Genomic DNA, 10,994 nt, shown 5'->3' with positions numbered 1-10,994 from the left:
AAATACTTAAACTTTAAAGCCAGTTTTAATTTTGCTGTTATAATTAACGTAATTAATGCCTTACTGTATGACATCGTTAGTGTCGCACTGAGATTGATATAGGTCTATGTGTTGTGTAACGAGTTGTTGCGACCTATATGCCAAATGTTATTAACTTAACGTTGGATATTAACACTATTAGTTAACCATAGATAAAGAAATCCTATTTGACTAATTTATTTGACATAAGGCCACACGTGAGTTCTAACTTCTGTGTTTTCTGATCTGATTTCAATTACAAACCTGATGCAAAATTACTTTACCATTTATTAGATTAAGGATACATGATTATATTGAGAAGTATATCGAATCAAAATTATAAGTTACGAGATCACGAGATAAACTGATTACAAACAAAGCATAGTTGAATTAGACAGATACCGAAACTAAGATTGAGCATGAGACTGAGTTTAAGACTGTGTCTAGGTTAGTCCAGGACGCATACACATATGTATACACTACGATCAAAGTCACCATAAGAAAAAAGTCAGTTCGAAGTTACCATGACAAAAGCTGTTCTTATCTTGATGGACAGCAGCCCATCTCAATTACGTGAGAAGCGAACCTTCAGCAAACAATCGCGTGAGAGAAGCGAACCTTCTGCAAACAATCGCGTGAGATCTCGTGCGGACATAAGATGCGGTCAGTTAATGAAGTGGCCAGCCACTTATCAATCAAACAGAACAACGAACATCCCGTGAGAATAGCAACGAACTTCGCTTGAGAATAGCGTGAGATGTTTGCAAAAGCACAATTCTACCATAAACAAGGAAATGAGGTCACCAACGAATGCGCATCCTATTTTACCGAGGTACAATCCGAATTTGAGAGGTCCCGAACTTTAATGACGTAATTTGGCTATTTGTGATCAATGTTCATGATATGTGTGAATGTCCAATGTCCAATGTCCATGTTACGTGAACACGTGAACGTAACACGAGTTTAATGCCCATCCTGCTTTTTGGATAATAAGGCTGAAACCATACACTTAATTATGGACCTTCCTTCCGTTTTGGAGAATGATTCGACAAACGTGAAACCACAAGTAGCTCACTTTGGAAAAACAGCCACTCATTTCTCACAAATGTGTTCACATATCCACCTTATTTTTTATTTCGCTGCTGGTTTTCAGCTACGAATGACGTAGAGTGTTTTACCTTTACATTATTATGATCGTTTCCAGTCGGAACATAATAAGTTAGTTACAGTTGATTCCTTCTAAAAAAGTTTCTTGTTGTAAAGTTAATACAGCGTATAGAAACAAAAACTCAAATGTTTTGAATCTGAGAAACCGAATACAAAGCCAGCGATGACGAAAAACATGAAATGTCGCGGAAAATCCTACTCAATAGAAATGGGTCGCAAGCGAAAACATTTGCCCTGTTACATACCATCTGCTCGTTTCAATACATTGCTTGATTAACGACTTAATCCTTGGATCGTGGTGCTCGAATGCGATCAGAAAAAGATCCGATTAGTTTGAGTCGATGCCTTCTCGGAAAATCTCGTATTGCGGTTGACCTCAATCGAGATTTGCTAAAATGATGCTTTGGTTGGTGAAATTTTTATGTCACATTACCATATCGCGTAAGATTTACTGTTAGACGCAGGAATTGACTTTAAAACGCAAAACGCGGGGTTCAGAGTTTAGTGCAGTGTCCATCGAACCGCTTGCGTTTTGAGAAAGGCGTTCTAATGATCACATTCCGTGACACGAAGTGAGGACATTTCGGTAATCGATCGCCTTCTCGTTCCGCCGTACGTGCTGTTGACTGACATGGCGAGACGGTGTTTACGTCATGTCTCGGTTCACATGATCCTTCAAGTTCCTCGCTGTATGGTCCAATGAGCTTATAACCAAATTAAAATATGCTTGGTTTGTTTTGGAACTAAAGGTAATAGAAGCTCGCGGAAAGTTTACTGCTCAAATTTACATTCGTTTTGTCATGAACCTGGTAGGGTTTTTTTCCGAAGTGTTCTGTCAGCAGTAATTCCTGTAGAGTGGAGTAGAGTAATGAACTAAAAATACGGCCAGACAACAAGCCAATAGCCCAGCTGTTAAGTCCACAAGAGATTAATTGCGTTAGCGCCTTTCAAAAGAGGGTCATCTATAGATCATTTTGTAATTAACCAAAGACTGCAATACGGATGATATAGTTATAGATCGTGGTTATTGCAACGCCATGCAAAGACGTGAGAGATCGAACATACTTCTTATTTATGATTGTACCGCATGGAATCCACGTGAACAAAATACAATTGACACCCTTTAAGATTTTTGGCTGTAAGACTTTGGTTATATCTTTAAAATATTATTTTATGTTTTGTTTTTTAGCGTACTTGTTAGAAGGTGGGGAACAATATGTGTGTGAAACAAGCATCTATTTTGTCTTGTTGTTATACTTTTGGTGGTGATGCTTATTCAGATTCTGTAAATCTACAGACATTAGTAAAAGCTACAGAGTGTGACTTGTGTGTAGAAGTTATTTTACATGTATTATTTGCTATTACGCCTGGTTGGGACTAAAAATGTGCCGATGCATCGCCAAGCCAGCTGTGCGTGGCAATAGAGGATTACATAAATGACTTCCTACACTTTGCTTGGAACCAGAATGGAAGTTATTTGACACCTTTCCTGACCCCAGAGTTCCTCGTCCTAATCGTTGTTTTGATGGAAGCTGTTTTATTTAAACCAGTGCTTCCCAACCAGTGGGTCGCGAAGCTTTTCTAAATGTTACAGTTTTCTTTTAGATCACGAAATTATTGCATTGGTCATATCTCATTGTGGGTCGCACAATAAAACTTGCATTAAAAGTGGGTCGCGAACTGAAAAAGGTTGGGAAGCACTGGTTTAAACCACAGTTGAATTACCCGATCATGAATGAAGGCGGAGCTTTGTTGTCACTGGTGCAGACGACGTTTGCAACCACATGACTGTAATACAAACAAGCAACTTTACGTGGACCAACATTATCAGTGTATATGCATAACTAGCATGCCAAGAAATGAGAATGTGACCTATGCGCCCTAAACATGTATTGCATCTGCAAATAAACTTTAAATTGTTACCAGAAGCGGTAATTCTTAATCCTACAGCAGATTGTTGCGACCTATATGCCAAATATTGTTTCCTTAACGCCGGGTATTAGCAATATTTATTAACCATAGATAAAGAAATCCTAATTCATTTGACATAAGGCCAAGTGAGTTCTAACCGTTGTGTTTCCTGACCTGTTTTCAATTGCAAACCTGATGTAAAGTTACTTTACTATTTATTAGATTAAGGATACGCGATTACATTGAGGAGTATATCGAATCGAAACACCAAGTTACGTAATCACGAGGTAAACTGATTACAAGCAATACATATAGCTGAAGCAGACATAGACTGAGACTGAGTCGAGGAAACATGCACATAAATACACTAAGACAAAAGTCAGTTCTACGTTACCACAACGTAAGAGTCGGTTCGAAATTACCACGACAAAAGCTATTATCTTATCTCATGGACAGCAGCCCATTCTCTTGACAAAACAAGTACTTGAAAAACTAAAACGGAATAAGTGATGTGTTACAGCAATTAAGTGAGAAACGAACCCTGTCCAAACAGTGACTGGTCGGTTCGCGTAGAGACAGGGTGCGAGCACAAAGAATGGTCAGTTAATGACCACATGTCAATCAAACAAAACAAAAAACATCGCGTGCGAATGGCGTACGAGATCTACAAAAAACACAATTCTAAATCAGGATATTAAGTCACCAACGAATGCGCATCCCTATTTACCACAGTGCAATTCAAATTTGAGAGGTCCCTAACTTTAATTGCTTAATTTGACCATTTGTGATCAATGTTCATGATATGTATAAATGTCTATTATCCATGTTTCGTAAACATGTACCGTAAACGTAACAAGCAGTTAACTTGAACCATACCATTTCCATTCGCCACCAACTCCATTCACGCGAAAAAATACCGCAACAAACCAATTGATCACATTCGAAGCTACCACTAACAATGTTTAAGCAACCACCTAATCGTACTGCACCACTTACTAGCACAGAATCTGACAACGCCGCTTTGGCGAAGTTAATATTTCTGTGAAATTTTTAATAAAAGATTGCACTGTCGATGATATCCCATCAGAAACCTCAAAAGATAGGACAAATCCACCGGTACCACCTAGCAAATAGGCTGACTCCTTTTGTCTGAATGAAATTTTTTCCTTATTTTTGACCCTTTTATCTATGAAGAATTATCTATAGATAATACAAGTAGACCGAAAATTATTCCCCCTTCTGGGCCTAAAAAAGTGCTCCCTATTACTTGGACTTCTCCTAATGGTCCTAAATGTCACTTTGTCGTGTCATAACCAAACAACTTTCCAAATAGGTCATGGGTGCTGTTTACTAAAACGCCCTAAATGTTTTCCTTTTGCAGTAAAAGTGTCATAATTGATTTGTTTACAAATTTGTAATTTAAACAAAAAGTATTTATCCGCAAATGCTGCTGTATAACGTATGCTAGGTTAGATGGCTGTTTTGTTTAAAACCGCATATCAGTATTTCTATTAAAATGGTTTTGCCCGCGGGGAATGCCCGTCTTGTACTCCTCTGTCATAGAGAAACTCAGTGCTGTCACAAGGCAAACGTTGATGCATTGGGGTCAATTTTCGGGTTGAATGAGCAGGGAGTCACGTGGTGTAGCCAGGGCGATTTTCAGCGTGTTTGGTGCATCTTAATTTGTGATTTTATGTTAGGCCCGCCTCTTGTCTACGCAATAAGGTAAAAATTAGTGGCAAGATAGTTGCTTAAAGTGCATATGACACGGCCATGACAACTTTGCGTAAAACTAAAGGTACATCTACAACAAACATATATCCAAAGTTTTACGGTTCTACGTCAACTAAAAAATGTAAAAAACTGCACGAAAAGTAACGGCGACCAAAAATCGTAAACCTTTTGCCCTGAGGAGAAAAGGACATCACACAAGGCGCTTGCGTCGAAAAAATGCATTGTTTAGATAGGAGAAGGCGCCTTTTTTTGCAGATATCGAATAGTTTCAAACATAGGAGAATTCATAGATTACGTTACCTTGAAGGTCAGGACAGGGTTTTGTATCACACAAAAAATTGTCATTGTGACGTCACGAATCAAAGGCTTATTTGTCCCTAATTAACGGAAGACCATAGGGTATAGCAGAAACGACATAACTGTGAGTGGACAAAACGACAATGCTAAATTAAAGGTTTGTCTCTGTCGTGTTTTCAAAAGTTCATGTAACACGTTAGCGATCATAAATGCCGTAACAACAAGAACACCTTGTCCCAGTAACTGTTTTATTATTACACAACTAAATAAGACATAATAGGTCGAAAAGCGACCATCTGTCTTCAGCTTAAATTAACATAAAAATCCGTTTATTGCACTTGTTTACTTTTTGTCCCCTGTTTAATGCAATATTATGCTTAAACCAGTTTTACAATGTTTTCAATTCCTACGCATAAGGCTTACTGCCAGCACTCGCGCACGACCGAAGCGCCTTCTATGACGTCACGCAACAATATCTCGCTTTCGCACGATTTCGTTCGCAGCGGCAAAAGTGCGACTTTGATCAGCTGTATCTCAGAAACCAGTCGCCGCATCAAGCTACTTTTTTCGCCAAAAATGTTCTAAAGTTATGAACATCTCTTAGTTTGATTATTAACATGTTTTATTTTTACGTGTCATATGCACTTTAAAGCGCCCCCTAGGGGGCATTTCGCCCCATGGTCAGACATTATTTTAGCTAAATAGATTGCAAAAAAGTGAAATGGTTATGCGAAAAAATGAATCACAAAAACCTCATCCATATTGCAATTTAATGTTGGCCCTAACCCTTTTCTACGCAATTGTCACAGGAAAGTTGCGTTGGTTGCCCCCTGGGACTGTTTTTGCTATCCTATAGGACCAAAGATCCTCCTGGAGGCTCCTTAGATCCTTGCTGTGTTTTGCCGGATGCAGCTGCAATCAATTTCTTTTCTCTTTGAATAGTACCAGTAGATCTTCATGGGTCACTGACCACAGGAATTGTTGCAAAAAAGCAAATCACTCAGTATGGGTATTAATGGTGATAGCCTTCAAAGCTAGATTTTTGGGATCTAATACTGATATGGGGCCTGAATTTGTACAGACGTGCCTGAATCTTACAGTAGCTGAATGACTTAGACACTAATTGAGGTCCATATCCTGGTTTTGCGCGGTTGAAAGAAATGCTCTCTTGTATTCAATAGGCAGTCGTTGTAGCAAACAAGGCAAGTAAAGTTAGCACCACAGAAACGCAAGCAGTGATTGTGAAAAAGAACAAGCGATAAAATAAAACGAAGCTTCATGAACATCAGTATTATCATAAATCCTGTGGATTTGAAAGAAACAATCGACCAGGGACATAAATTTCTGATTTGTAATTTCAGCTCTGCACCTCTATGTTTTTCTTCTTGGTGATTTTTTACAACTATTAACAGGCTCTATACGCTCCAATTTGACACTAAATCCACTGGGATCTCGAAGTTGCGTCATGGGATCCTTAACCATCATGGTCTTATCCTGCACATGCTGGAGTAGGCGTTTGTACACCAAGTCCATTCGGGGTTGCTTGCTTGAATTACCGATCGATATCCTTGCATGGCGCCGCTTTGAAAAGTTGTCCCTTTCTGATTCTAGGTAACTTCTGTCATCAGGTTCTTCTTTGATGAAATTTGAACCAGCTGCTTCCGTTAATTTGCGTTTGTTGGTTGTTTTCTTCCGGGATGTTTTTGAACGTTTTGGTTTTGGCATACCCATGTTTAATAGATCCATAGCGCATTGTTCTATTTTCTTCTCGCTATTGGTGCCATTGAACAACTTGGAAAAAGCCTTTTGATAGCTTGACTGAGGCTCTTGTGTTCTTTTTGTGGATGTTTTTGAATGAATCTTGGTTTTTGTCGTATTTTTGTTATGAGGGGAGTTGTTTTTTTGGCTTCCATATCGAAGTAAAAGAAGTTTGACAATTTTTGCAACCGTTCCCGGCCGATGTTTGCTACATCTAAGTTGTTTTATCACATCGTTAACCTGCTTTTGTGACAAGTCCTTCGGCAAAGATTGAACAAACTCGTCCACAATTGATTTCAAAGACTTGTGTGGTTGATCGTCGGTGTTTGGGTTGGCGGCATTTTTGCGACACTTCTCAGAATTCTGCAACGAATAAACTCCAGTAATTTGCAAGCTGTCCTCGCTCTCATCATTTCCCAAACTTCCACTTTCACTTTCGGTAGGAGGGCTAGGAGAACTTTCTAATACCTTTTTTTCTTCCGAAGTAAGAAACCTAACTATGGGCAACTTTCCTTTTCTGCTTCGCCGTGTGTCCTGCAACATCTCGTCACTGAAACTTGGAGCTGGCGACGGATTTGAACTGCTTTCCGGCGAGACAGAACTGTGATTAGCTGTCTCCTCGCCTTGGCAAACGGTTCCAGAATGTTCCTGCGTGGTTGGTGTTTTTGCACTGGAGTAAAAGGGAAAATTTGTTGGTTGTAGTCGTAGAGGAGGGCCAGCAATCTTCCACACATGAACTGGCTGTTCCAATAATTTTGGTGGTTTTGGCGAGCTAGGCAATGTTTGTTTTGTTCCAATTGGTTGCTGTGGTGCAGGCTGGTCGTTGCCCGTGGGTAGTTGGCCATTAGACAAAGAAACAGTTTTGACGTTTGATGGCTGTTCATGTGACCTCGAAACAAATTGTTGTGGCGCGTTTTGCAAAGTCCCCGATGTGGTTGCGAGTTGCTGTTGCGCAGTTTGGTCGTTGACAGTTTGCTGTTGGCACTCAGACAAACAAATAGCTTTGGTATTTGATGGTTGTTCAGGCGACCTCGAAATAAACTGTTGTGGAGAGTTTAGCGAAGTTCCCGTCACTTCAGGTTGTTGCTGGTGTACCTCCCTGTTTGACTGTTGGCTCGAGGTCAAATTCTTGTCTGTTGGGGGTAATATAACTTGAGCTGCGTGGTTGGGTACGGGCTGGTCTTGACTGAGTAGATTTGATGAAACTTGTCCGGAAGCCAAGATCTGTCTGGAAGATGGTTGTATTTGTTGTAGCGGGACGGGTAAATGTTGTGGAACTCGTTTAAAAGCCGAACCAAGCGATGGTAGTTGTTGAATAACTTGCTGTTTATGTAGGTTTAATGCGGCGGTGGACTGCTGTGTAAATTGAGATTGGTTGAACTGGGACCGCCCACTGGGATGATGTGGTCCCAATGGAACTCGATGTAGCGTCGTATATGGTTCCTTTAGTCTAGTTTTTTCTTGGATCTGCGCAAAAGCAAACTTCGCCGTTATGGTTTGCAATTCGTCGTGTAAGATATTGCCACTGTTTTCACAATTTTTTTTTTTTTTTATGGTTATAAGCGGAAGTTGCAAAAATTGATTATTGGACCCGGGTACCAAGGTTAATATTTTTCGCGAAAGTCTAGGACTACTATGAGAACTTACTTGCGTGTGTCCTTGGCTGTAGTTTCTTACGACAACTTGCCGCCTGAAGTTTGGCACCTGGCAGCAACTTGTGGGCGCAGTGGTTGGTAACATACAGTCTGGATTAGCTGGGTATAAACTCAAGGCGTTGTTCATTCCTGGCATTTTGTCAGATGTTTGGAATGCTTGTGAAGTCAGCGGCGGATGGGTCACTCCCCTTGGTACACATTGCTGTCTAGCCGGTACTTGGGAAGCATTAACCTTGCCGTATGTTGGAATGTATGAGGAGTCCATGTTTGAATATCTTGGTCCGACAGCAGCGTTGTTGTTTTTCGTCAAAATGCCAACATCCGTTGAAGGATTTTGCATTGTACTCGTGGCTGACTGATCTGCAAGCGGCCAGGTTGCAATGTTAATGCTGTACTGGACCACCTGGTTTCTATAGTTTATATGTGGCCCTTTGAGCATATCGTTCAGAATGCCGTGGCTCCTATCTGTTGCTTCGTATGGCGGAGGTGGGCTGGTGTAAACATCGGGAATCAACTCCCGTTGACCAGTCGGGATATTGAGGTTTGTTCTTGGTTGTTGTTCCTTTGATGTGGCTCGTGGACACTGGTCTTCGCTCATTTCAATTCAGCAAAAACTTCCTCAAATACAATTCATAAAGCACTTTAGAAATAAGAAAAATACTTTGGGAAAAGATTATAAAACATATCGATGACAGTCTTTGGGGATGGTTAAAAAAACAACCTATTTTGAGGTTAGCGTCACAAAGGTATAAACTGCACTACTTTAAATATTGTTATTGAGTGAAGAGTGTGTGACCAAATAAAAACGTGGGTCATGCAGTAATACACCCAAGTGACCGGTTAAAAAATCCTTTGTTCATTTCAACGACTTCCTTCCTTCTATAATCGCTAGCGTGGTATTTTGTAATTATGTGGCTTCATTTCGTGGGGACAAAAAAGCTGTTCAAACCTATGTTTTGTAACTCTTCATACCAAAACAGAAACGTGAGCAGATAAAACTTGCATACACATTTTTTTATGGTTTGAGCGACAAAAAACGGTTTGAACTGCTTTGCATACTCGCAGAATAAAGGCACATTCTGGCTTATTTCTAAAAAAACATGTCTTTTCGATACATGAACCAACTTTACACAGGAGTATATGACGTAGTGCTCAGAAAATTACCCCGTAAGTGCGGTAGGCAGTGATGCCTCAACTGAAATGTCGCAAATATTTATTCTTGCCTCGTCACAAATTACCAGACAGTTACTTCAAATGTGCCCAATACAAACAACTAGACGGATATTCCACCGATACCAACCACTATTACCTGTAATGATAGACTGAACATCAAACAGACGCATATTTCCTGAACTTGCTTACACCATAAATAACAGGTAAAAATGCTATATGGTAGATATATTTACCATTTTTTAGTTATGTACAAAACTTAGCCCTTCTCGAAAAAAGCTACTACATTTCGTAATGAACCTGACGGACAAATTTATAGCGGTACTTTTCCTCGCGAGAAAACTGATGAGCATTTACTAAAACTAGGTTGGTAACTAATAATAAACCTTTTTTCGCAAGGCTAAAAGCACGCAGCTGCACAGTTACTTACATCAAGCAAAAACTAAAATACATCACCTTGAAAAAGTTGCAACTGAGCGATCAAGTCTTGCTATCTATCTCGCGTAGAATTAATATCAACACAGTTAGATGCTTGGACAAAGCCTGCTGAATGTTTTGTTCTACTTCTACACGCCGGCTTGTTCGAAAAGAAAAAAGGTTTGACTGGCGCGCGACCGCCGAGGGCAAAATCATTCAACCGTGAACTAGATTGATAAAAGCTGTACAATGGTGCTCAACCAACCTGCTGATGTTGGCGAACATTCACTGATGTCACAATTCAGCCATTTTCTACAAGAGTGCGAAACTAGTTTCTGTTTTATAGCTCATTTTTCTGCCATAAATTACCAGTGAACGACGTATGTGTTTCGAAACTTCTGTAAGAAGTTTTCTTCGTGAACAGCTCGCGATGTCACGTGACAACTGAGGGTCAAGTTTTATCTGGTAGTTTGCATCTTGTCAAACCGTGAAAGTTTTCATAACAATCCGCAACCACGCGTTACAGCATATCCTGACCTGTTCTCCACTGTGTTGAATGTCGGAATCCCTTCCCCCGTTGGGCATTGACCGATTAGAACACGATGGACGTTCTTTGTTTTACACAAAAAGTTTACAACGGAACTGCGTGAGACTGAGGATGTAACACTTCGATGTCTGTAAAGCAGAAGGACACAAAGCGGCTGGCACAACATTTCAGCTCAAAGTGTTCGACTTTCAATAGTATGATCTGCCCAAATGCTGAGTTCGTTTATGTTAAAATCAGTTGCTTATGTTACCAGAAGCAAGTTTCATGTTTCTAAAGTTGCTCTTTTTGCATGTCACAATCCCAATTAACTGAATTCTTTT

The 10,994-nt window shown here is 40.0% G+C and overlaps 1 protein-coding gene across 1 annotated transcript; it reads right to left on the bottom strand.

Annotated features, from left to right (window-relative positions):
- Positions 1–6,278: 6,278 nt before the first annotated feature.
- Positions 6,279–10,200, bottom strand: LOC145889361 (uncharacterized). Its single transcript, XM_082980306.1, has 3 exons — positions 10,167–10,200; positions 8,533–9,158; positions 6,279–8,352 (listed from the first exon to the last, which is right to left on the bottom strand). Exons 2-3 carry the CDS (start codon positions 9,136–9,138, stop codon positions 6,499–6,501), a joined length of 2,460 nt encoding a protein of 819 aa, XP_082836432.1. The 5' UTR covers positions 9,139–9,158; positions 10,167–10,200; the 3' UTR covers positions 6,279–6,498.
- Between the last annotated feature and the right edge of the window lie 794 nt (positions 10,201–10,994).

Source organism: Ascidia mentula, chromosome 2 (assembly GCF_947561715.1).
Source record: "Ascidia mentula chromosome 2, kaAscMent1.1, whole genome shotgun sequence".
Classification (NCBI taxonomy): Eukaryota; Metazoa; Chordata; class Ascidiacea; order Phlebobranchia; family Ascidiidae; genus Ascidia; species Ascidia mentula.
Note: the sequence above shows the minus strand (reverse complement) of the source record. Positions and strands in the feature narration are given on the sequence as shown.